Source organism: Nothobranchius furzeri, chromosome 6, assembly GCF_043380555.1.
Source record: "Nothobranchius furzeri strain GRZ-AD chromosome 6, NfurGRZ-RIMD1, whole genome shotgun sequence".
In the NCBI taxonomy this organism is placed as follows: Eukaryota; Metazoa; Chordata; class Actinopteri; order Cyprinodontiformes; family Nothobranchiidae; genus Nothobranchius; species Nothobranchius furzeri.
Window position 1 is genome coordinate 49,324,580 of NC_091746.1, and position 26,581 is coordinate 49,351,160.

Genomic DNA, 26,581 nt, shown 5'->3' on the forward strand with positions numbered 1-26,581 from the left:
TAGTTTAATTTATCATAAAATACTCCTTTACTGTGAAATGTACTCCTTCGGCTACTAAAACACGTTAAAACAAACAAAAATTCCATGTGAATGCTCCTATATAAATCATATGGTAGTCTTATTTTTCATGCATACTTTCCTGTGTGTGTGTAGGCTTTTTACTATCCCCCTGATGCAGGACTGGCGATGGGCGGACCTGGTTCTTCAAGGTTTCTTCGTCTTGAAGTCCATTACCACAACCCTCTCCTCATATCTGGTACATAAAGTACACACATGAATACTTAACCTGCTGCACCACATGCAAGGCTTTTCTCTTACAGCAGCTGTAACAGTAGCAGGCTATGTTAGCAACTTTCCTCAGAGACACTGCTTCATCAGTTTTGTCTTGTTCTCTTCTTCCTTTTTACCTGTGGTGCATTAAAATACCTTAGCATCACCATTTCATTTCTGTAATTTTTATTCTTTAAATACCACTGAATGCTTAGATGCGTTTATTATGCAGCATAAGAGAAACTACAGTTATACCTAAAACAAAACTGAGGAAATTGGTCAAAGTTAGCTTCTTCTAATGTAAAGTAAATGATTCAGCCAAGCAAGAACCCTTTTGGTTAGAATATTTGTCGCAGGAAAGTCATCATTTTGTGTTCTTAGGTCTTTTTTGTCCCCTTTAACTTGTTTTTTAGTTAGTTCTAAATCACAGAAATTTCCAAACATATTTACTGCAGGACTAGTTGAGTAATCCACTTCAGAAATCTGCTCCTGCGGGATGCAAAGAGCCTCTGAAGTCTATATTCCTTTCAAAGATGTTAGATTATTCTGGCAATTGAACTTTTGTTTTTTTTTTTTTTTTACATTTTCAACACACATTAAAGTTGCTGCATGTGAAACGTTCATATCTGGGTGTTTTTCATGCAGGCCGGCGTGATTCATCTGGAATTCGGCTGCATTACACCCCCAGCCTGAGGCGATATGACGCAGGAATCATGGAGCTGGGCCTCGTTTACACCCCCATCATGGCCATCCCTCCAAAACAACCCATCTTCTACCTCACTGGGTACTGCACATCCAAGTGCACCCAGGCCGTAAGTGTAGAAAATATCTGTACATGTATGATTACAACACAAAAAGCTCTTGGTAAATTATGTAAAAGTTTTTTTACTTAGTCCAAGATTACAGAAAATCTCACTTGGATTGTGTCGTTAGGCGTTGCCTCCAGGGGGGATCTATATATTTGCGTCCCAGCTGCACACACACCTGGCAGGCCGTGGAGTGAGGACAGTCCTGGTGAGAGAGGGGGTTGAGCTGGAGGTGGTGCAGGATGACCAGCACTTCAGTGCAGAATATCAGGTGAGTAAGTCATGATTTTAGACTTCAGAAGAAACAGGGTGGAGTCAAACACTGATCCATCATGGGAGAAGAAGTGGAGATGGTTGAGGAATACAAATACCTTGGTGTTCACCTGGACAACAGACTGGACTGGAGAAAGAACAGCGAAGCAGTTTACAAGAAGGGACACAGCAGACTGCACTTCTTGAGGATGCTTAGGTCCTTCAATGTCTGTAGAAAGATGCTGCAGATCTTCTACAAGTCTGTTGTTGAGAGTGTAATCTCTTCATCCATCGTCTGTTGGGGTAGTAGCATCAGAAGCAGAGACCTGAAAAGGCTCAACAGCCTAATAAAAAGGGCTGGATCTGTTCTGGGGACGACTGTGGAACCACTGGAGGAGATAATGCAAAGAAGGATTCTCCAGAGAATCAAGAAAATGATGGACAACCCTGAGCATTCTCTTCACAAGACTGTCCGACAACGGAAGAGTGTCTTCAGTCAGAGGCTTCTTCAGTTTCGCTGCAACACTGACCGCTACTGGAGATCCTTCCTGCCAACAGCCATTGTAATATACAATAACTCTTTGATGACTTGATTATTCTTTTTATTCTGAGCTATTACAGCAATCAATTTCCCTCTGGGATTAATAAAGTATTTTAGAATTGAATTTGAATTTTTAGACCTCATCAGGCTCAGCTCTGCAATCTCCAGAGCCACAAATGCAAAGACAAGTATGTCTTCTCCTCGTCCAAACAAACAACTTTTTTGACAGACGACAGCTGGCATCGGCTGTGCTTTATTCATATCAAATATCAGAGGCAAGCAGGTACATGATGGTTCAGAGGAGATCTGTCATCTGTCTGGACCCCCAGCAGCAGTCAATGATTCAAAGTCTGTAGCTTCTTCAGACAAATGATGGATTTATCAGGCTGACCTCTGCGGATCAAATAGACCTTTTACCTTGTCAGATCTGTAGAGGTGGATGTTACTGCCAAGAAAGAAAAACCCACAATGGTCAAAGAAGTAACAGGAAGCAGAAGAAAGGAATAAATAAAAAATGACTGAATAATTTCATTATTTTTATTATTATATAATAATAATAATAAAAATAGCTAATTGATCAAACTGAACTGAATGAAAAAGATGCTACCCATAACATTTTAAAGCTTGATTGCTGAACCTGTGAGACTTCTGCACCTGTCCGCAGATATTTTGACAAACTGACAAGAGAAAACTTTTCCAGACTGTTTCATCTCCTTCCATGAAGGTTTAACAGGTTAGGGCTCATAGGTCACTAAACATTTGTCATGGTTGCTTTTATTCATGTTTTGGTTCATTATATTGTTGCTGGACCTCTATCTGCTACCTGAGAAAAGAACTTTCTGAAACTGGGCAGCACATTTCACTCCAGAATGCTTGGAGATTTCATTGAACCTGCACAGAAGCAGACCCAGAACATAACCAAAGGTCTTCCATGTCCTAGGGCTCGTTTCCAAATGGATGCGTCTGAAAAACGGAGAGCTGATCCATTTACCCACTTGAAACTTTGTTTGTCTAAATGCATTTAAGCAAATGAATGTGTCCTTTTTTATTATCTGCTTTAACAAACATGCAAAAGTTAATCAAATCTGATTTACTGAGAAACCCTGAAGTGCCTGTGGGGAAAGGTGTTCCATATTTTTCTTATCAACCAGACGCATCAGATTAAACGTGATCAGACACAAAACGACCTACAGGGTCAGAACAAATGGTCTTCTGAACTTTACCTTGGACACCTTTGTCAGTAATTGTCTTTCTAACCTCCTGAGACAACTCAGGGGTTGTCCTTGTTTAGTGTGGTACACCATCACACCAAACAGCACTGTGACTACCATTCACCAATAATAAAAAGGCAAACTGACTGATTAGATGCCTGAGAATTACACGACACACCCTAGAAGGGGGACTGCCAATCACATTTTTATTGTATTATTGTTCTGACCTAGAATTCAAAAGTATTGTCTGATTTTCAATAGCTGAGTTTCACGCAGTCAAGAGAAAAATTCTGTTGTCAATTTCAAGTAACTTTAGTGACCGTTGTTTTTATTTTAACAGAAATGTCTAAATGGTTTTATCCACATAGACGTCTCAAGAATACAGTTTTATGGCCATTTTTTAAATAAGGGTTAAAATGAACATGCTACTTGGAGACATGGATTTTGATGATTGAACGAATATTTTCTGTTCATATTAAATATCCATAGATGGATGGATTAAATAGATCAGAATTCTAAATTCTAATCATGAATCTCTAATGAGTTGGATGATTTCTGTAGTTTTTTTATTTTACAGATTTTCTTTCTGTTTTCTCACAGCCAATCAGAGTTCTAAGGAAAATGGTGAATGCTTTACAAGTAAGTATATAACATTTATGTGGGAGTTTGCAATTGAAACATTTCACTGTGTAGATTTTCTTGACAAGAATGGGAATTTTATACCTTTGCAAACTCAGCTGATGGCTTCTGGACGGTGCTGCCCCAGATTTATTCTCCTCCCTGTTTGCATTTAGAGTATTGCATTAGAACATGTTATGTCCTCTAAAAGGTGGAAAAAGGAAGGACCGGGAGTAACACAGAGGCATGTGCTTCAGGTGTTAAAATTGTAAACAATGCTTTTATTTTATGATTTTAAAAAGATGCAAAGCTCCAAATCTAACAGTATTTAAATCACATTGTTAAAACGGCCATGGGTTTATGTTTAAAACCGACATCGAAATGCTCCCAAACACTCACAAAGTCCACTAGCTATTCCCAAGTTTGGGAGCCAAAGAGGAAACCAGCTCTCTGGTCCCTCGTCTGTTAAAACCCTCTAAAAGCCCTTAAGCGTCACCAAGCTCAAACAACTAAAACCCTTTTAAAAGCCATTGAAACACAAACAAATGGAGCAGGTGAAAGAACTGGCACAGATCCAGTCTCTCCCTTCTTTCTTCTTCTTTGGGTAAGGTGGGCTGGATGCCTTGTGGCGTATTGCTGCCGCAGCAACAGCCTACAGCCATACCTGGTTACAGCCTTTCATCGACTCCTACTGCCTGTAGAAAACGTAACAACTCCTCCACTCTGCGCCTCTCCACTACTTTCAGTAAAGTCCTCACACTGAACACAGTCTCCCCCAACGCACCCAAAACCCCAAACAAAGTCTGCCACTCCACCGCGTATCGGCCACAGCTCAGAAGAATGTGCCCAACCGTCTCCAGATCTCCACACTCACACCTACCATTTGGGTGACCTACCAACCAGAAATAACCCCCTCCCACGCGAACCCCCCCGAAACTCCAAAGAGATGTCCCCAGCTTCAACAAGAAGGGCTTCCCCCAAGGACGACTGAAACGCCCCAGTACACACCCTCACAGCCGCTGCCTGCAACACATCCTGCTGCTTCAGGGTCGAAGGCGCAGCCGAGCCATACAGGAAACCCCCATAATATAAGGCCGACCTGAACATACCCTCATAAACCAACATCAAGGTGGCTCTGTCCACCCCCCAGTCTGACCCGGCCAGACACCTCATAACATTCAGAATGTGGCAACACCTGGTTACCAAGCCCCGCGCATGCACCTTCCACATCAGTCTCTCATCCAACCACATGCCGAAGTACCTATACACTGACACCCATTCCAAGTCCTGCCCCTCCAACCGCAACCCCACATCGGGAGCCCTCCTCTCTCCCTTCCTCCTGGCAGCTCTCCATTTAGCCTTTTTTATAAGACACACCATGCCAGCAAATCGGCATAATATTACCGTAATGGTATGTCTATAAACGCGCCACGCCGGCATGCCGTTGCTCGAATTTTGCGGCATTCGCTCCGCCTCGCTTGGTAGTAATATTGCGGTAATGGTCTGTCGTATGTGCCCTGGTGCAACAGAGGCAGATGTCATGATGGCGTGGGGAGTTATTGCTGAGCTCCGGCTGGCAAATGTATTGAAAATGAAAGTAAACACAGGCAAAAAGGTTTGCTTTTTGAACAAACTCAGCTAAGATGGCAAACTGGAGCGCCGCAGCGCTCCATGAGCCTCTCTGTTAGAGCTGAAGCTCAGATCACCAGAGACTGCACAGGGACTGACGAGGACAGACACCTTTAGGAGCTGCTTGTTAAAAAAAGTTAACGATCACGCCTTCAATCGCAATAAAAAGCAAGTTATGTCCAAGATAAATGGAAGTCTGCGGCAGCCCAGAGACCGCCCCCATACCCACTTTATGCCGCCATCACCTAAACTTTTATAAAATTGCCACGATTGCGCCACATTACCGCTACGGTTTGATCTTATAAACGACCTTAATCCTCCGCAGGGAGCCACGGCAAATCCCGTTTTGCAAACGCTATGGTCCTGTAAAACCGGATTATGTTGCTCAGGAGGTGATCAGTCCAAGTGAGTGCAGCTGTGCAGGTAGGAGGAGGAGGAAAATCACTTATTGTCATCTGCAGCTTCAGATTTCTGGGACAAACAGCAACCGCTGTAACAAATACCTTGCTGCTGCTCTAAGGGGCCTAATTTGAGCACAAACAGGGGGAGGCAGTAAAATCTGAAACTAGATTGGGAATTCCCCACAAACAGGCAAAACCCAGCTGAACACCTCCCAGAGCAACCTGGGCACCGGTGGTGTTACTGAAAAAATGTTTCATGAATCATCAAAAAATATGCCTGTTAAAAGTAAATAGATGCGGGTGTCTGTGTGAACCTGCAGGGTGACGTCCTTATCACCAAGTGTACTTATAACACCGAGGACAGGAGCAAGCCAACAGTGGTGAGACAATAGTATGTTTTTTCATTTCAAATTAAATGGCATGCATCTAATTTTCTGCATACTCGTTGTTTTATCTCAAAGGGATATTCCACCCGAATGAAATTCAGTGTGTTACTACCATTTCCCCCAGACTTAGATATGTGAGGAAAATAGCATTCTCCTGATCGAGCAGTTTTCCATTAGCTTTAGCTTAGCATAAACAATGTAAATGAATGGTAACAACTAGCATCTCATATAAAAAAGTCAAAATAAATGACAAAATAATGATCCTAAATTTTCTTGGTGACCTTGATAATCATATGAACTGCAAATTAAAATAATAAGTAACAAGGAGGAATTACAGGAGGCTTAAATAACTTGGTACTTCACAAGGACAAAGCACCGCTGCAAGGTGTCGCTGCAAGGCACAAGGACGCGACGCAGCAGCTCCAAAACTCATTTACCACCATTAGGGTAAAATCTGATAAATGTTGTAAAATTGGAAGTGACCATGTCTGCCAGACATCAAGCCACTTCATTGTAACAATGTACAGGTGGTTACTTTTAATAATTGTTACTGTGTCATGCCCTTGTGCCTTGCAGCAGTGACTTACAGTGGTGCTAGTTGTTACCATTCACTTACATTGTTTATGCTAAGCTAAAGCTAACAGAATATTGCCAGATTAGAATGACTAGGCTGGTTGCAAAATGCTTTTTCCCACTTATCGAACTCTGGGTAATATAGCAACAGACTAAAGTTCACTTAAGAGTAGAATATTCCTTTAACTCTATTGTGTTCTCAGGGAGGTTTCGGCATTATGGAGGAGATGTGTGTTAACTACATTCACTATTACCCTCGGACTCAGCTGGAGCTCTGCAAGAGCCACGTTGACCCCGGATTCCTGCAGAAATACTTCAACTTCATCAACAGGTCCCTGTTTCTGTTTTTCCCCATTTTGCAGCTTCCTCTGAACGTCACATTACTCAGCAGGTTTAGTTTTCTGCACCTCACACGGTCACCATCTTCTATTGACCTTCCTTCCTCTCATCAGGTTCAATGGGAACGATCAGTGTGTGTGTGGGGAAGTCGGTGTGACTGAGCAGTTCTCTCAGCTCCACTGGGATGGATTTACTGTAGAAGTGCTGGATTCTCTTTACAATACAGCTCCCATCTCCATGCACTGCAACCAGTCGATCGCTCGCCTCTTCCCAGTGAGTCAAAACTCAGCCAGTTACCCTTTCAACAGCAGATGCAAACTTTTATAAATCCCTCGAAAAAATTATCCACTTACAAACATGAAGGCTTTGATCAGGGTTCACTGTTTCAAACCTAACCAGATGTCATATTCGGTCCATTCAGTCATTTACACTTCTATATTATGCCACTTATTTGAAAAACGGTTTCTTTGGTTACAGTTAAAAGGAAACTTATTATGCAAAACTCACCATCTGCATCCTTTTGCGCTGTCATGTGCCTCTACTGCATATATAGGGAGCCTTAAGCTTGGTTTATGCTTGACGCATTCACTTTCCGCGCGGTGATGCGGCTCGCGGATGGAACGCGCTTCACAACTCGCAGTGTTTATGGTTCGTGCGGCTCGTCTCTGCGGTGAGCCAATATTCTCCCAAACTGTAGGGGGCAGCATGGAGCTCTACGGCATGCATCCAACACTACACCATAGTAGAAGTAGAAATTACTGTTTACAACATGGCATTTCAGCATTTTTAACAGCGTTCTCGTCGTTTCCGACAGTGCGAGCGATTTCTCTCCAAGAATTATTAACAACATGTTGATCACGGTGATCTCTGAGAGCTGAATCATACAAATGTCTGTAATTACGAACCTCTGCCGTACTAGTTCTTGCCGATCTGCCATGTTTTTTCGCGTCCGTCCGTCCGCGTGGTTAGAAATTTTCCGAGGTGCGCGTTGCGGAAATTCTGGGCCGTGCGGAGGCGCGGTGGAGGGGCGTGGTTGTTAAAATGATGCAAAATGACGCTACTTTTCCGCGCGGAGCCGTGCGGACCTCGCAGACGCGTCAAGCATAAACCAACCTTAAGTCTCCTCCCTTTCCGGTTGGCTCACGGAAGAACAAAAAAAAAATGAATGCAAGTCAACGGGGCTAAAAGAGCTATTTTCTAATCCGCTTTGCCTAAAGCCTAGTTTATACCATTAGCCATTCTTGTGAGGGCTCTCCAGGAGGCTCACAAGGACGGACGGAGTTGAGCCCACTTTTGGGGTCACTAATCGGTCAAACGAAATGGAGAGCACAAACTTGTGATTGGTCAGGACGGTGCTTTTGTCAACAGTGCCGCCATTGCACCTTCAAAGACATAAAGAAAGCCAAAAATATCTAGTGGCAGACACGGAGCAGCTTGAAGAATACCTTGTGGATAAACTAAAAATGTGAATGTTTTATTCACCTGTGACCGGAAGAGTAAAAAGATACACAGCAAGAGTTTTATTCGTGGATGGAAATGACAGGAAATGTGGGTTTAGAGGTAGTGGAGCATGAAGAGGTGGAGGAGAACGAGGGACAAATTTATCCCTGTCCACAAGCATCTGAAATACAAAAAACACAATATAAGCACAATTATATGCACCATCTTGGATGGATAGATGACAGGATACCCCAGAACAGCGCTACGCCCTCTGTTGTTCTGGTGGGGAATTGCTTTGCAACACTCCCCAGAAAACGGAGAAGTTCCAAGAGCAAAACAACTCTGTCAGTGCATGTGTCTCGCTTGTGGAGCTGACGCAGAAGCATAAACTAAGCTTTACGCCCTGAATCACACGTGTTATATTTCAATCTACTCAACTCGTCCATTACTACAATCCGCCTCGTGCTCTCAGGTCTGAGGATAAGCTCCTCCTAGCTCTTCCTAACGCACGTCTGAAAAGCCGTGGAGAAAGGGCTTTCTCTGTCTGTGCTCCCAAGCTGTGGAATGCATTACCACTACTAGTGAGGCAAGCACCAACAATTAGCATTTTTAAATCTCGCATGAAAACTCACTACTTCAACCTTGCATATAATACATAATCATGGACCACTTTCGACATCTGCATTCTTTCTACAATAGAATGCACAATAATTAACATCTGTATTACTGTGGTTCTTTCATATGTTTTTATCTGTTGTTTCACATTCCTTTGTGTTTTTAGTGTTTTACGACTGTTAGTTCGAGTATTTTCTTGTTTTCATTTTTTCTTATAAACTATGCTTTAAATGTCATTCTGAACGTGTTAATTAACTGTAATCTTTTAATGTACAGCGCCTTGTCTGGTTGTAATGCCATGTTGAATGCGCTTTATAAATAAAATGGTATGGTATGGTATGGTAATCTAAATGAAAAGTAACGATGGATGTTTCGACCACGCCAGTTACGTACTCTGAGATTTATCAGCTTGTAAAAATTCATAATCAGCATGACTACAAATCAGACATCGGCACGTCGCATGTATGACTTCACCACAAGATCTCCTCTCATCTAGCATTGCTGCTGTCGCATGTATGACTTCACCACAAGATCTCCTCTCATCTAGCATTGCTGCTACTTACCAAATGGCCAGATTTATGGTGGTCCTTTCCTCCAGATGGAAGGACTCGAAGCTTGCTGAACTTACAGCCATTCCTCTGCTTTTCTCCGTTTCTGATGCAATGACGTCAACTTAGTGATGCACATTTGTAGACCTGGACGTATTTTCACACAAAAACTAAAGTAACCTTTGCCCCCATTGAAAAATAAGCGCTTTCTTTGCATCAGAATGTGTCTTTAGAATTCACAGACATCATATGTGAAATCCATGGCACATGACAGACGGGAAAATAACATTTATTGCCCATTGACCACTGTTTATTTTATCTTTCTTCTGGAGACCCATGGTAGATGGGTGTGATGTAAGCCTGGGGCACACCGGAGGTGGACACGCCGTCATTTTAAATGGAAGCAATTATAGTTGACGAGTGGGCACACGGGGGCACCGCACCACGTTCTAGAAGTGCCGCGCCTAGGCTCTGAAGATAGGCGCCAGTTTTATCTCAAGTGTTGCGGCGTGACGGCTGTTTACGACGTTGTGGAGTACTTTACAACAGACATTACGACACGGAACGGCTTTACGACATAAACTCAACTGCAGTTTTGATAACTTTTAAGTACTATGAATCTTAAAATATTCAAATAAATAGCGTACTTGCCCATTTTTTATGAATTAAGAGTCTCACAAAACACGATGGCAAGTCTGATCATGTATAAGCAAAAGAATCTCTTCCCACTTTCTGTTCTCAAGTGCTGCATGATGTTCTGACTATTGCGCGCCATTTTTGAAGAAGCGCTCAGCGGCACATCCTGTGTGACGACTTGACTTCTCAAAATCTCCGCCTCCAGTGTGCCTCAGCCTTTAGGCTTCGTATAAACACTCCAAAAGTAAAAAAAATAAAATTAAATTAAAATAAAAAACAGTTCATCCATTTTCTGTCAGAGTTTGGTTTCAGGAACTATATGCCTCATAACAAGCAGATTCACAAAGCTCCCTTTTGTGACATCACAAATGGAGAAATTAGAATACAACTACCTCTTACAGAAGAGAGCTGCTGTGGTAAATCTAAGGTCATCCCCGGGAACTCCCAGTCCTCCCACTGCAGTCCAGTGCTCAAATATCTATCGATGTGGAAAAGCAGTTCTGCTACTCTGGGCTCGTCCAAGACACCCGAGCTCCTTCCCCAGCCACTTAGCTGCTTGTATTCATTTTTGTGGTCTGTAGCTACAGCTCCTGGCTGTAGTGGAGGGTTGGAACATTGACCTTTTGCATCTTCATTAACATTTTTCTGCACTTGACTACAACAACAAAAAGGTAACAAAATAATATGTTTCTCCAGGGTGAATGGGAAAAGCAGCCTGTACCCGAGGTGACCTCCACCCTTGCAAAGCCTCGTTTCCCATGTGAGGGAGGAGCCACACCGGCCAGCTGAAGCTGTGCAGCTGCTTCAGCTCGTTTCAGCCAAGAAAACAAGTGGCAACCCTTTTTAACAGAAGTTTCTGTGAAGTCAGTCAGCTTGTCTTAGTGTCTCCATCACTTCTTGCTGTAATTACATGGCTGTACACACACCCACTCTCTGTGTTTATTATTAGTGCATACCCATTAGGCTAATAACAGTCCTATTCAGGTCACATTTTAAAGAAATGAAAATGGAGATCGTCTGTTTTCATTCAAAATTACTAACAAGTATCTCTACATGAAGCAACTAAGTTTATATTACATATGCTGTGTTATAAAAGAAAGTAATGTCACACTGAACTTTTGTTTTCTGTTGAACAATAAAAACAAATAACTAAGTTATAACAGCTTTTTATTCAAGCACAAGTCATTTCAGACAGAAACATCTAGTCCGCGTCAATAAGAAATTCATTAAAATAATTAGCTGTTAATTTATTATTGAATCACTTTTGAGAAACATATTTTTAAAAAACCATTATGAAGAAATTCTATTTATTTGTCCATCAGAGAAACTATTTAATCATTTGCAATAATCCCCCAATGTAAATCTGGTAATTATACAAACACAGTTCATGTAAAAACACACAAACCTCTGGGTGCATTTATGCCGCCGAGTTCCATCAGCGCGTTCCACATTTCCTGCATAAATCTAGATAAATCACTCCTGAGAGCCGCAGTTTGAATGATTAGTGGATTCTGTGCAGAGTCGATGAATCCTTCTAAATTAGCAAACGCTTTGTGTTGGAAAAACAACATTTTACAGCTGTAGGATTTAAGTGCAAAATGAGCTCTGCTTTTAGTCTTTAGGTGTGTTTGTGTAGATTAGTGTAAACAGTTATGGAGAACATAACTGATGGCTGATACTCGTGTAAACAAGAGGAAAAACTGAACATCTGAGCACCTGTAATAAAAACCTGTTGTCTTTATTCTACATTGATCATGTGACTTCTATAAAGCTGTCTACACAGATTCAACTATTAAGACACTTTAGGTGTTTTGTTGATATTTTTACTGATGCTTAAAGCTGATTGAGGACAATAGAATAAAATCTATAATAATCTATAAATCTATCAATTGCTGCTTTTTAAAGGTCATTTAGATGTTAATACTTCATATAAAACAAGCATGTAATACTTTACAATAAGGGTTCCTTCATTAATGCTAAGCAGTTGCTAAAGTAAACTTAATAAAGGAACCCTTATTGTAAAGTGCAAGTTTTTATTAGTATTATTAATACTGTAAGTAAGAATTGTATAAAATCTTTATGCTAATGAGCAAATTTTAGTCTTTTGTTGCATTACTTGTTGTTTTGACTGAGTTGAAGCTAATCAGAAAGAAAGAAGAGAAAAGCTGTTAGAAAAACAATACATGAACATTGGTTTGTCATCTGCATAAATGCATTTCTAGCAAGACAGAAAATAACTATAGTATGATTTAAAATCACATTTATTCATGAGACCTGAACGGTAGGCTGCACAGTGGCGCAGTACTTAGCACTGTTGCCTTGCAGCAAGAAAGAAAGTTAGAATCCCAGCCAGACGTTTTTCTGCTTGGAGTTTGCATGTTCTCCCTGTGCATGAGTGGGTTCTCTCCGGGTATTCCGGCTTCCTCCCACAGTTCTAAAATATGGCTGTCGGGTTGACTGGTCTCTCTAAATAGTCCTTGTGTATGTGTGTGTGTGTGTGTGTGTGTGTGTGTGTGTGTGTGTGAGTGTGTGTGTGTGTGTGTGTGTGCGTGCATGCGTGCGTGCGTGCGTGTGTGTGTGTGTGTGTGTGTGTGTGTGTGTGTGCGTGTGTTTGCATCTACTTGGGATGGGAGTGAGGGTGGGAGGAGGGAGATACACAGGGGATCTTGTATGTGAGTCTGGGTGGGAGGGGCTGTCTGGTTGTTTTTAATATTGTAAAGTGCTTTGAGCTGCACTTGTATGAAAAGCACTTCATAAATAAATTTGATTGATTGATTGAAATTTCACTAGTCTGTGACGACTAATGGGACTTTTATCATCTGATTATAAATGGCAAAGTAAAGGCAGAACACAGCTTTACTTATGATTAAAAGCTTAATTATTTTATGAGAGCCTTTTCCTTGGCTAAAACACGCAATAAATCTTAACGTTGGGGCAACTGTGGCCTGATATTCACTTTTTAAAAACCCTTTTAGGAGTTATTTGGTCAGAATAATAAACATCTATAATCAGATGGTCATAAACTATGTTTATCACTAAAATAAGAAACATTATATGGCTTTTTTCAGTTTCATTTATTATTATTGCCTTTGATCTGAATGCTAATAATCTCATGAGAAAATCAGTTAACTTTTAATCAGACTTGATTTAAAACAAGTTGTTTTACCACATCCACCTTTATGAAAAGTAAACATCAGAGAGTCCTGGTATCTGACAGAGATGTGTAAATGAAACCAAATGTAGAGAAAAAAGCAGCAAATCTCTACCTTTCACATTACTTCCTAACCTGAGTGTTTTACACGAGTTTGTTCAGCTGTAGATTCCTTTCACACGTTTATTCTCAGGGTCGAACGGAGACTTGAGGTGGGCCGTGGCCTTGTACGTCACTCCCATCCTCTCTAGGGTGAAATCGCCAGTTTTAATGAAATCAGAGCTCACCTAATGGAGGGAAATAAAGAAGCTGTAAGTAAAACTAGGAGGACTAAGCTCCAAAGTGCTCTCAGCTGGACTCAGAACAGGTTGAACGTTACAAACACAGGAAGCTCATTTTCTCTCCCTTTTGCTCTCCCACTGATCTGCCACTCAGTCTCTGCTATATTTGTCTTACCAATACTTACCGTATAAATTTAAGCAGAAAGAATAAAAATAGCTTCAAGGTTATTTTTAAAAGACATCGTCATATAAAACACATTCACACAAACAAGAACAAAATACCAGCAGAGTGCAGAAACCCTTCGAGACATGAATGTCACAGATAAATAAAAGTTGTGATCTTGTGTGTGTGTGTGTGTGTGTGTGTGTGTGTGTGTGTGTGTGTGTGTGTGTGTGTGTGTGTGTGTGTGTGTGTGTGTGTGTGTGTGTGTGTAAAGCTCTCACCACTCCTCCATCAGGGTGGCGGATGTATCCGTAGCTGATTGTTTTGTCTATAAAAAAACCATAATCAGCCCGTCGAAGGTGACCAACGGGAACGCCGTTGCGGAAAACTGCCTCCAAACCAAACATTGGTATTTTCCTGATTTAGAGGAAAGAAAGGAGAGAAAATGAATTAAAGTTGAGCTCCATTTAGACATATTTTGCTAATGTTTCAGTGATGACCCAATCACAGCCATCCTACAGAGTTTACTGACTCATCAATAGTGAAGCAAACGATGTGCCTCTTCAGCCCCTCCTCCTTCTGCTTCTCCAGCCTCTCACGCCCCTGAAACGGGATGGAGCTCCTCAGTTTGCAGGTGAATCCGAGCCCCGCCTCCAAGGGTGTGTCATCAGGGCGAAGGTCAGCATGCCAGTGTCTGTAGCCTGATGAGGATGAGAGCAACAAAGTGAATGTGGAGATACCGAGAACCGTGCCTTATGTTAAGTTGCTGCAAATTTCAGGTGATAACTAACTAGAGAACGGCAGCAGAAGAAGAGTACACATAAAAAATCAGACCTTCTAAATATCTGTAATGGATGATGTGCAGGCTACATTACCCTTCTCTATGCTGAGGGAGTCTATGGCTCTGTAGCCTGAATTGATGATGCCGTGCTTTGCACCAGCAGCCATGACAGCTCTGTAGACGGGAATACAAGCGTCTCTGGGAATGTGCAGCTCCCATCCGAGCTCCCCGACAAATGACAGACGCATCGCTCGAACCTGGATGACAGCCAGAGCAGAGAGGAGCTTTAGAGAGGAGGAGAGATGGATGTAGAGAAGAGCGGAGCTGACACACTTCGTCTAGTGCTTGTGTGCAGTTTAGGAAAAATATTGCACACAGCAAAAACAAGAATCAGCATAAAGGAATGAGGATCAAGGAGAGGCAAGGATGAGATGAGAACAAACTGTAATAGGGAAGAGTGAGAGGTGAAGTGGCTCCATGTTTTCATTCAGAAAGAAAAATCGAGTTTAAATGTTGCTCTTTCAGGAGTGGTAATACTAACTTTTTAGTGTAGTTATGGTTACAAAATAAAAAATATATACAAAAAAAAATCAATTCATGAATAATTTACACAAATACAATCAACAGTAAAATGGCAGTTAAGATTTGAAATTCTAAAATAAAATTAATTAATTCAAATCTGAAAGAGGAAGTCAAGAAAAGATGAGGATTTTTTTTTTTAAAAGAGGCCCCACCCACAGGGGAAAAGTTTGTTTCGGGCTTGGAGAATTTTTTGAAGCTTTGAAGGGAAAGTCGTCCACCTCTTCGGGTTTCAAACACTCAGCAGCGGCCCTGCTGGTGAGTGAGTGAAATAACGCCAACTAAGACCATTCATGTATTAATCCCATGACCGAAGCATAAGTCTTTACTCATGTTGCTCTCTGAAGATCTGGAAAAACAAACAACTTTCTCAAAAGTTTCAAAAGACAAAAACACTATTAAACAATGCAAAGGATGAATTAAAAGTTCCACATCCTGCCATTTTAAATATTTGAGAGCAAAGGTAGGCAAAGTTTATGATAAAATATTAACGTTGGCACTACCGAGATGTCATTTACTATAAATACGAGTTATTTTCGTCAGCCTGAATTTATACTTAGAAAGGAAACGGTCTGTTTCAGTGAAGCTCCGCCCATTTCCGCTCCTACAAAACACGTCTACAACAGCGTGCTAGGTGAGTCAGTTGTTATATTGGCTATGGTAGTCCAGTGGTAAAGGTGTCCTGTCTAGCACTTTAACCACTGGACTACCAAGTCTGTTACATAAAGCCAGTCGCCTAAGCCATTCTGCATTAGCCAGAGTAGATAGGTTTCAAACCAGAGACTATCTTCTGGGAGAGGAGCAGGGCTGATGACGAGACAGGATTTTCAAAGTAAAACTCAAACTGAAACAGGAAAAGACATAAATGCTGCAAAATATGAGTGTGGGTTTTTTTCATGAGGAAATAACTGTAACGTGAGGAAATATGGGTTTTCTGTCACAATGGTGGTGTTGGACTCAGCTGGGTCAAAGCTGGGTCGTTGAGAACTTTCACCCACAGATTAAGACCTGAACGCCAGCGAGTCTGGGAGGAAACCATAACATCTGCCACCTGCAGCTTCGTGCCAGAAGATGTTGTTCCCACAGAAGATGTTGTTCCCATAAAAGTAGTCATAACATAACAAGTCTTAAAACTTTGTTTCTTGATTTTAATGTTAAAGTAACCATTATCATTTTGCTCATTATAAATGTGTTTAATCAAATGAATGGTTCTTATGCTTTGGGTAATTATAATGGCTTAATGAATCCATACTTAAATAATGTTTGTTATCGACCTTCACACACTCAAGCACACAAACACTCACACACACCCACACACAGATTCTCACAGTAAACTCCAAAACACATTTGATGACGCACACGTTTGCTTTGAGAGGAGAAAGGTTTTTGGTAAGTTTCAGTCTTATGATTTCAGTTCGTGCTTGACAACGAAAGAGAGAGGACGTGTGAACAACCGCTGAAAGGGGGGAGCCGGTTGGCTCGTTTCTCCCCCCCCCCCCTCTCTCACGCTGTTCCTGCCAAGCCAGGCAGAATAGCTGAATCGCGACTTCTAACGCAGACTCATTACCGAGTCTTTTGATTTCTGAGTGAATTAACTTAAGAAAGCGCATCGACAAAACACTCTACCATCCACGTGTACCGAGGGCAACTTTGGACCGGTTCCGTTCGACACCTACGTCTCCCCTGTCAGCCGCCGGTGTCATCTGGATGAACCACAACATCCTCCACGGCCCGGATCCAAAAGAGGGTCCACAAGAGTTCGGTGAGACAGAGCACGGTGTTTAGCGTTTGATGCAGTTCTCTGATAAGACCTAAGTTTATCCAAACCATCACTTCACTCAGACACCTGTTTCTTCCTGAAGCAAAATCAGGTACACACACGCATCCATCTCACCTCATGTTCAATTCTCACTACACTTTGCACACACACGCATCCATAATCACATCATATCACTCTCAATCTTCATTCACCGACAGAAGGTCTATTTGAGCAAGAACAGCATATCAACTGTTAAAGATTGTCCCACAAAGTTGCCAATGTTGATTGTTATTTCCTGTTTGTCAATTTCAAAATCATTAGTTTAATTTGTAGAATTAAAACTTTTAATTGTCAAACTGGTTTCCTCATTGAGCTGAAACACAGACACACAGATATTATCGTCAGTTTATCGATGAAAACAACCTTTGAGTCTTCTTAACAATATAACTAAGTAAAGACAGTTTCTCCTTACAATATGGCTGAGCCAGCCAAATTTTTCTTTACATAACAATAAAACGGTAAAAAGCTCCAAAAAGTGGATTTTCCATTGTGGCGCCAAGGGCACTTGTCAGGAAGACCCTCATGCGCTCCGGAGGAAAAAGTAATTCTGAAAACCGAGGAGGCCGTGCAGACCCAAGTGTATTTTATTTACCTTTTACAAAATTAAAATCTAGGCTGCACAAATCCATGCCTGCCGCTCCATCCATCACCCTTCCAACAAACACAGAGCTGTATTTATAACAGGTGTGACTAACTGTCCAATCCTAAAACCAGACACAGGTAAATACAAATCCAATCCTTCCATATTCTTAAATTATCCATACATCCTCATCTCTAAGATCTCTTTGAATAATTACAATACAAAAATAGAATCATCTTTAATTAATCCTAAAAACATCCAATGAAACTAATCTGCTTTCTTAGAGCAATTTCACAGGTCACCCCTCCCATTCCTCCTGAATGGAATGTTCTGAAACCTTCTTTAGGTGCTCCAGCTCCCCTGGGACTCTTTTAGCTGGAACACCTCCAGAAGCACAAAAACACTTCATCATTTACCACTTTAAATCCTCAATATTCATACCAACTCTTCTTCTTACAGGTCCAAACGCTTCACCCTTTTTAAATGAACATTAAAACAATTGTTATTGAGCCTGGTTTCATTTATCCTACAACCATAGCCAAAGCCTGTGTAATGGACTTGCTACATTACATCCATGATATGGCCCCTTTAAAATCCTAAACACTTCGTAAAGACTTTCGTTTTCAGCTGATTTAAATTACTATAGAAATGTTTACATCCTAAAGGAAATATTGCCAAAAACGTAGCTTGTTTCTGAATCTCCAGCATTTCCATTTATATGAAGAACCAAACTTCCAAGTCATAAAAAAAATGCTGGCCTGAAATTCCCCTGAACTACATTTTAATTTTATTTCAGCTTAGTTTGTATTTCTGTGTTTTCCCACTTGTTACTCTGTTTCTGCTGAACTATGACATGAATCACCAGATGGACCTGTAAAGGGTCAGCACTATGGGAGAAAAGCTTCACTACAAATTGGGGCTCTGTGTAAAATTACCCTTCCTGCTCAGAACAAGTCAGAGTTTTGGTTTTGTGTGGATGGAGAAACTTCTAGAAACTGCCCAATGTTTACAAAGATGAATTCAGAAACGGAAAAGAAAAAAGCTTCGTTGCCATGCACACAAGGTCTGATTCTGTGCAATGAAAGCAAGTCATGGTTCAGGGGTCATGCTGGGCCCCATATGGACGTCATGAAGCTTTGAGAAGGATGGTACATCATGGCATGTGCTGGAGTAGACACATGCCCCTTACACAACAACACTCATGCTCTCACCAGCCTAAATCAGACATACTAACATAGATTCATATGAACAAACCAGCACACCAGCAGCGCACCCGCTTCAGATGACAAGTTTGGGAAAACGGAAACAGAGTAATGAGCTGTGAGGGGTGCAGAGGGGCAGGAGGAGCTCTGCTCGGAACACACGCAGCACTGCAGCCACCGAATCGTCGCCCAGACGAGGCCAACAACAACCAGCTGGAAAGCAGCAAAAGCCTCACACACACACACACACACACACACACACACACACACACACACACACACACACACACACACACACACACACACACACACAGGCCTGCAGAGTGGTGTGAAGATGCAGAATGCAATCACCGAGACGTTGCATAATTCACACACGAGCAACTATAACAGACTGAAGCAGAGTGAACATATGTGTCGCTGCATGAATCTGTACAACATGTTGTTTTTTTATGGGTCACAAGCACAAGGTCAAATCACTGTACAGAATATTACTGGAAAACATCATGAAAGTATGCAACCTTCTATGTTTTCATTAGCATAATTTATGAACTCTTTCAAGTCACTAGACAGAAAGGTGTAAGTGGGAGAAACGATCGTAAGCAAGTCGCAAAGACACCTTGAGACGTGCCGTCTAGCCTCCCTCAACACTCACGCACGCAATATCATGTTTGTTATGATAAACATCTGAAACAATGAACAACTTCCCCTGCACAGATTTGCATCTGGTTATTGAGTTTAGACACTGTGTGTGTGTGTGTGTGTGTGTGTGTGTGTGTGTGCGTGTGCGTGCGTGCGTGCGTGCGTGTGTGTGTGTGTTGGTGTCATCACCTGATGTCCTGCAGCACTGACGACCTTGTGTGTGGAGAAGGGGAAAGCGTTGTTGCTGAGGTCTGAGTCCAAAACCTCCTGCAATACCTCTCGACTGTAAAAATAAAACAAGTACAAGTATCAGAAAAGTGTGTGTGTGTGTGTGCGCACGCGTTCCGTCTTCTCAAGCCCCCAGTGAGTCATGGCGGATGGCTGCTTATACTGAGCCAGGATCCTCTGGAGGTTTCTTCCTGTTAAAAGGGGGTTTTCCTCTCCACTGTCGCTACATGCTTGCTTAGTATGAGGATTGCTGTAAAGACTGACACACCGGTAAACAGCTACCTTCACATGGGTACAAGTAATGGGAATGAATGCCCTATCAGATCAAAATTTTTTTTATGTGAACACGTCAATCGGAATATTCTGATCCGATACGGCCCAGTCGGAATGAAATTCCATTCCCATTCGGAGAGGTGGTTTTGGCCGATCATCATTCCTATTGACATCTATGTACACATTCCTTCGTATTCTCAGAGTAAAATAATGTCCACTGTGCATGTGTACAACTTCAGCATGACGTCTTTCCACTGTTGCAGATGCTCAGGGCAAGTCTGGAGCTGGAGTACGGTGTGAGCGGGTGATCATTAGTACGGCATTCTGCTCTCCTGTCCTGTGGCGGAGGAGCAGTAGCGTCACGTACGTTAGCTTAGTTAAAGCGAACAGTAAATACAAAAGCATACAGGTAAAAATGCGAAGAAGGTCCAGAATGAGGGGAAAAAACGTAAGTCAATGGACAAAGCTGGAGAATAAGAAAATAAAAAGCAAGGGGAAAGATGTGTGGCCAAGATGACCTTTGTTTACATTTTTTTTTCCGGGGAAAGGCGACTGAACCTATTAAATCTGACTAAATGCTTCGTATGTGTGTACTCACGGCATGATCAGATCATTTCAGTTAGTGTCCATATAAACAGAGATTTGGGATTTCCAAGAATCAGATAGGAGACATTTGGAGCATGTAAACGTAGCTAGTGACTTGATGCAATCTGCTGGGTTTCCTTACAAAGTACACTTAGCTAACTGGCTTAATGAGCTGAACTCAATGGAATGCATTTCTTTGGGAAATGCCTTGAGATGACTCGTCTTGATTTTGCGCCATATAAATAAGCTAAATGCAACTGAACAGTTTTGTTTTTGTTCCCATTTCACCAACATGTCTCCCAAATGGTAAGACTGTAATTCTAAGAACAAGTACAAACCTATCCCAAAACCGCACTGTTACATAAAGATGAGTCAAGTATAAAAAAAAAGTTTAGATTTTATTTCTACGTGTGGACTGGTGTGTTTGTGAGTGGGAAGTATTTTTTTTAAAGGGGATATTTTTGAAATGGTGTGACATGAAGCCAGGACTGCAGATATTTGTGGAACGGTTGGGGTTGTGTGCATCTTTCTGCAAATCCTTTCTTCTAGAAAGCAACCGATGTGTAATAAATGTAGAAAATGTGTGGGAATGGAAGCACATATTTATTTTTATGAAGCCCTTTTTAAATTTTGCGCGTAAGCATGTGAGCACTGATGCACAGGCTGTTCAGTTTATCCATATTCTTGACTGAACCCAAAAGCAAAGTAGCTTTATTATAATCAGCCGATGAGTGAGCGTGCACATTCTCAGACTCATCAGCTGTGGATTCTGGGATGCAGTTTTACATCTGGTTACAAAACAGATTGATGCAGCATCTGATAGAAATTTTTAAGTCATACATGTGACTTGTTGTGCTTTTTGCAGTTTATGTCTCCGTAGTCCAGACAGAACCCTTCCACACTAGATTTTGTTTACTTAGCTGTCCAGAACAGATGCATCCTGCTTCTCAGATAGCCTTGATGCCTGGCTAGAGACGTGAATTATGTCTGCCAGGTCCTGGGAGAAAGAGGAGCGGGGGGGCTGTTTTGTCAGTGTGTGTGTGTGTGTGTGTGTGTGTGTGTGTGTGTGACTCTGGACTATATAGCTGTACGTATTCTTGCTTTCTGGGCTCATTTCTGTGATCTGCTCACAGAGTGAGACTCTATGCCTATGGACATAAATAATACAAGAGACAGAATGTTCTCTCTTTTATTGTGTCTCATCGGCTCGGAATTTTTTTTCCATAACAAGCATATTTTGGAGCAGCATGGAAGAAAATCTGCAAGTTTTAAGACTTCTGTCAGCTGAAGATTTGACTGAATCATCTTAGAGAGAAAAACTCCAGAGGTTTTCTGTAAACACCCGTAATCTACTCCTGCTCTGCATGGATCGATTTGATCCTTGAGGAAATAAAAGCCCAAAACTACATGAGTAATTTCCCGTAGATCCTCAAACATGTTTTACATAATTATACAAGTGCGTCGCCAGAAACAACACAAGATGCCAACTTTTGTGTAAGAGACCTATGAACGAACACACACACACACACACACACACACACACACACACACACACACACACACACACACAAAGTGACACATTTACACCTAGTTGGACCTGAGCGGAATGGAGAAAGAACCCTGAGAACAGGGAGTGAGGAGGGAACAAAAGGGGGAGAAGACAGATAAGGAGATTGATACGATCTCAACCAAGGAAGAGAAAAAGAAAGTTAGGAAAACAGAAGATGAGAAAAGCCTCGGGGGAAAGAAATCGACAGAAGCCCACACAGAGAACGGGGTGGACAAACCCTGCAGCTGCTTCTGAGAGAGAAGAACAAAGACGGATGGCATCGAGGAGGGGTGGGGTGGGGTGGGGGGATGGAGGTGAGCAGAGAATGAGATCAAGAAGAAGTGAAGTTGGCCTGGCTCGCTCTGTGGTTAGGAAAACAAAGCAATGGTGTAGGAAGCAAGAACAAAGTCACAAACTTGGAATACATTCTACTTAATAATAAATAAATACCTGAAAAAACATTTTTTTTTTACTTTCCTTACCCACATAGCACACAAATCACATAAAAACACCCAAAATCTAAATATTCCATTTAACTTTCTCCTCATTTTCCACACCTTTTGGGTCCCTGGATGCTGATCATTCCCATGTCCTCGGAGTGGTCAGTCAGCTGGCATCGGAAGCCTCGGTCCTGGATGACGGATCTGATGTGGTTCCAGTTGTGTTCTGCAACACCACCTCCAACAGCCAGGTAGTATGCATCACCTGGAGGACAGGCAGGCGGTGATGATACAAATACAAAAATAACACACTTCAAAAGCATAAAAAACACACTTTATCCACCATTCTCATGTCACTGGATACACACATTCATTATATTTATTTTAGTGGGTGTTTTTATTGTTTGTGTTTTATTTTACAGCACTTTGGGGCAGTGTGCACTGTAAAAAATGTGCTATAGATATAAACTTAACTAATTTAATAAAAACTGTAACTTCAAATTATACGGGAGATAAATACACGGCAGCGTTAGGTTGAGGTTAAAGCGGGAGTAACACCATGGGTGGAGACCTATTTCAACCAGACTTCCTGTTAGAAAAATGCCTGTGAAAAAGCGTCGCCTGGAAGACGGAGAGAATGGCACTGAGGCAATGATTGACCTCAAGCCCCACCTATGAGTTTCTCGTCGTCGTCGTCGTCTTCCTCCGCTTATCCGGGTCTGGGTCGCGGGGGCAGCATCCCAATTAGGGAGCTCCAGGCCGTCCTCTCCCCGGCCTTGTCCACCAGCTCCTCCGGCAGGACCCCAAGGCGTTCCCGGACCAGATTGGAGATGTAACCTCTCCAACGTGTCCTGGGTCGACCCGGGGGCCTTCTGCCGGCAGGACATGCCCGAAACACCTCCCCGGGGAGGCGTCCAGGAGGCATCCTGACCAGATGCCCAAACCACCTCAACTGGCTCCTTTCGATCCGGAGGAGCAACGGTTCTACTCCGAGTCCCTCCCGAATGTCCGAGCTCCTCACCCTATCTCTAAGGCTGAGCCCGGCCACCCTACGGAGGAAACTCATTTCGGCCGCTTGTATCCGCGATCTCGTTCTTTCGGTCATTACCCAAAGCTCATGACCATAGGTGAGGATTGGGACGTAGATCGACCGGTAAATCGAGAGCCTGGCTTTCTGGCTCAGCTCCCTCTTCCCCACGACAGATCGGCTCAGCGTCTGCATCACTGCAGACGCCGAACCAATCCGCCTGTCGATCTCCCGATCCCTCCTACCCTCACTCGTGAACAAGACCCCGAGATACTTAAACTCCTCCACTTGAGGTAGGACCTCTCCCCCGACCCGGAGGTGGCAAGCCACCCTTTTCCGGTCGAGAACCATGGTCTCAGATTTGGAGGTGCTGATCCTCATCCCAGCCGCTTCACATTCGGCCGCGAACCTACCCAGCAAGAGCTGAAGGTCAGAGCTGGATGAAGCTAGGAGGACCACATCATCCGCAAAAAGCAGAGACGAGATTCTCCTGCCACCAAACTCGACACACTCAACACCACGGCTGCGTCTAGAAATTCTGTCCATAAAAGTGATGAACAGAACCGGTGACAAAGGGCAGCCCTGGCGGAGTCCAACCCTCACTGGGAACAGGTCCGACTTACTACCGGCTATGCGGACCAAACTCACGCTCCTCTGGTAAAGGGACTGAATGGCCCTTAACAGAAAGCCACCCACCCCATACTCCTGGAGCGTCCCCCACAGGGTGCCCCTGGGGACACGGTCATAAGCCTTCTCCAAATCCACAAAGCACATGTGGATTGGTTGGGTAAACTCCCATGCCCCCCTATGAGTTTCTCAGTTGGAAAAATGAGTCGTTAACATGCACATAAACACTCGCACACACAAAGAGCAAATTCACCCCTCAGGAAAAGATCAGAGACCGAAACTGTCTGAAGAAAGGAGGATTTCCTCTTCGCTGCAACCACTAGGAGAAAGGGGAGGAGGATGTATTTTTAAGGAGGCGAGCGGCTCCGAGCGCCAACGGGTCATATCAGCAGGTGAGTGGTTGAGCCAGGTGGAGGTGCAGCCAGTACAGGTGGAGCCTATTTTAGGTACTAAACTGCAAAAATAATGATTGCACGTGCAACAGAACTATCGGACATCTATACAGGCTATCAGCAAAGAAAAGCTTATTTAGGTGTTCCTCGCTCTTTAAATCACCTCAGGTTTCAATCAACCACTTGATTTTTGCCTGATGATAAAAAGTGAGTCATGTGCAACTTACTTAAAGCCCGTACCACACTGTAAGTTTGTCGGCTGTCGCACAGGACTGGTCATGATGTCACACTGTGAGCACTCTAGAGAGGTGGCACACTGTACGGTGCAAGACTTCAGTGAGCCAAAATGCACGACGTCTGGCTCTAGCAGGACCCCCCCCCCACCCCCCCACCCCCCCACCCAAAAAAGCAAACGTCACTAATAGAAGACAGCTAACCAAAACAAAGGTGAAAATAGGGAAAAAAAGCACCACTGTTAAAACTATTTTTTCTAACTGAACTCCAAAAGAAGTGGTCCACATGTTTCTGCATGTAGCTTCACTAATTCTACTCTTGTGTTTTACTCCTGTCACTAGTTGTTCACGTTAATCCCTGGACGTAATTTCGCTGGTGGGTTGCAGACGGGAGTCGTAGGTTTTCAAACAGTCCTTGAAGACTGTTGGAGGCTGACTTTGGTTGTGAGAGTACTCAATACGCTGTTGCAGAGTCGGTCACACTGGACGACTTGCAAATCACCCTCATGTTCAGTTTGTTGTCATAATTCTGTTCACGACGAGGGATTCGTTTGGATGCAGTGTGGTCTGTGCTTCATGCAACTCTAACAAATGAATCACTGGCTCCAGAACTCGGCTCCACAGAAGATGGCCACAACAGCTAATGTACAGTGGCAAACACAAACATTGTTACATTTTATTTCACAGATACTGAGTCCCAGTTGTTTGTAGTAGCAGCCGAGTCCCCACCATCACACACAATCCTTACAGATTACACTAGATTGTGTAACAGCATGGGATTACTTATAATTTGAACATCGAGTGTCCTATGCCTTCACAAGACCATAAGGTTTTAATCATGTCTTAATTTATTCAAGAGGGTAATAAGAAGGAAGGATTCCTGCGCCGTGTGGCCTCCGTTTGTTTGTTTTGTTCCTGTAGTTAAAGTCCTCTCACATGAAGAATCCCAGTGTGTGTCTCACCATCAGACTCTGGTGCCAGGGGCAGGTTGGCAGCACCAGGCTCCAATCTGCTCACGGTCAGATCAGCCTCAGCCCCCCCTCTTCTGTTCAACATACAAGTGTACACAGTGGACCCTGAAACACCCAGAACACACACACACAAACACAGTTTACACATGAACTAGTGCGGAGACTTTACAGGAGGAAAATTGCTAAAGGTGAGCATTAACTCAGGTTAGTCCTTTCTAATAGATTATTGTCTATCAGGCCCACTAAAATGCAGGGCAGTGTGTTTTCTGAATCCATGCACGAAGACTAATTAATTTCGAGTACTTTAGCATGGCAGACAGGAAGAAATTAACCCTGGCACGAGACACAGCACAAGTGCAATGATTATTAAGAAAATCTTAGTGACTTTCTAATGAACTGCATATCTGCCTAATCACACAGGACACAAATTCATATGTTCATTGACCATTTGCCAAAAGAGCCGCAGTGACACTAATATATAGCAGCATATCCATCATCTCTCATTTAAAAAGTAATTCACTGGCTGTCACAGCTTTGCTTATCTACAACGTTAGAGTCTGCAAGAGCAGGAATATTCTCAGCATAACTGTTTAAAAGATGAATGCAGTTAGAATGAAGTTAGGCGAGGATGATTAAAGTAGAATAATTATATTTACTGGTCGATTTCTAGCTGCACGGCCTAAATAAATGGGGTGAGATGAAAGATAGAGTTTCATTACAGTTATCAGAATTGTTTTAGAAAGAGCTAATCCCAATATGAGATCATCTGAGGGAGACCTTGTTCTGATGATGCCAC

At 42.6% G+C, this 26,581-nt stretch overlaps 2 protein-coding genes across 4 annotated transcripts in view; one reads left to right on the forward strand and one right to left on the reverse strand.

Annotated features, from left to right (window-relative positions):
- dbh (dopamine beta-hydroxylase (dopamine beta-monooxygenase)) overlaps positions 1-11,422 on the forward strand; it is a 30,168-nt gene extending 18,746 nt beyond the window's left edge. For 2 of the 3 annotated variants that reach the window (XM_070552273.1, XM_015940638.3), the window contains 8 exons: positions 154-256; positions 916-1,082; positions 1,204-1,347; positions 3,681-3,719; positions 6,049-6,108; positions 6,891-7,018; positions 7,140-7,299; positions 10,962-11,422. In XM_070552273.1, coding sequence (XP_070408374.1) covers positions 154-256; positions 916-1,082; positions 1,204-1,347; positions 3,681-3,719; positions 6,049-6,108; positions 6,891-7,018; positions 7,140-7,299; positions 10,962-11,054 — 894 coding nt within the window. In that variant the 3' untranslated portion in view covers positions 11,055-11,422. Of the gene's footprint in view, positions 1-153; positions 257-915; positions 1,083-1,203; positions 1,348-3,680; positions 3,720-6,048; positions 6,120-6,890; positions 7,026-7,139; positions 7,300-10,961 lie in introns of those variants that run through there. The other variant, XM_070552274.1, reaches the window with a different exon arrangement.
- A 1,898-nt stretch (positions 11,423-13,320) lies between these two features.
- sardh (sarcosine dehydrogenase) overlaps positions 13,321-26,581 on the reverse strand; it is a 52,379-nt gene continuing 39,118 nt past the window's right edge. Inside the window, exons 16-22 of the mRNA XM_015940649.3 lie at positions 25,777-25,890; positions 22,653-22,800; positions 19,650-19,743; positions 14,736-14,898; positions 14,393-14,561; positions 14,142-14,277; positions 13,321-13,703 (exon numbers count right to left, since the gene is read on the reverse strand). Of these exons, the coding sequence (XP_015796135.3) occupies positions 13,575-13,703; positions 14,142-14,277; positions 14,393-14,561; positions 14,736-14,898; positions 19,650-19,743; positions 22,653-22,800; positions 25,777-25,890 (953 nt within the window). The 3' untranslated portion in view covers positions 13,321-13,574. The remainder of the gene's footprint in view (positions 13,704-14,141; positions 14,278-14,392; positions 14,562-14,735; positions 14,899-19,649; positions 19,744-22,652; positions 22,801-25,776; positions 25,891-26,581) is intronic.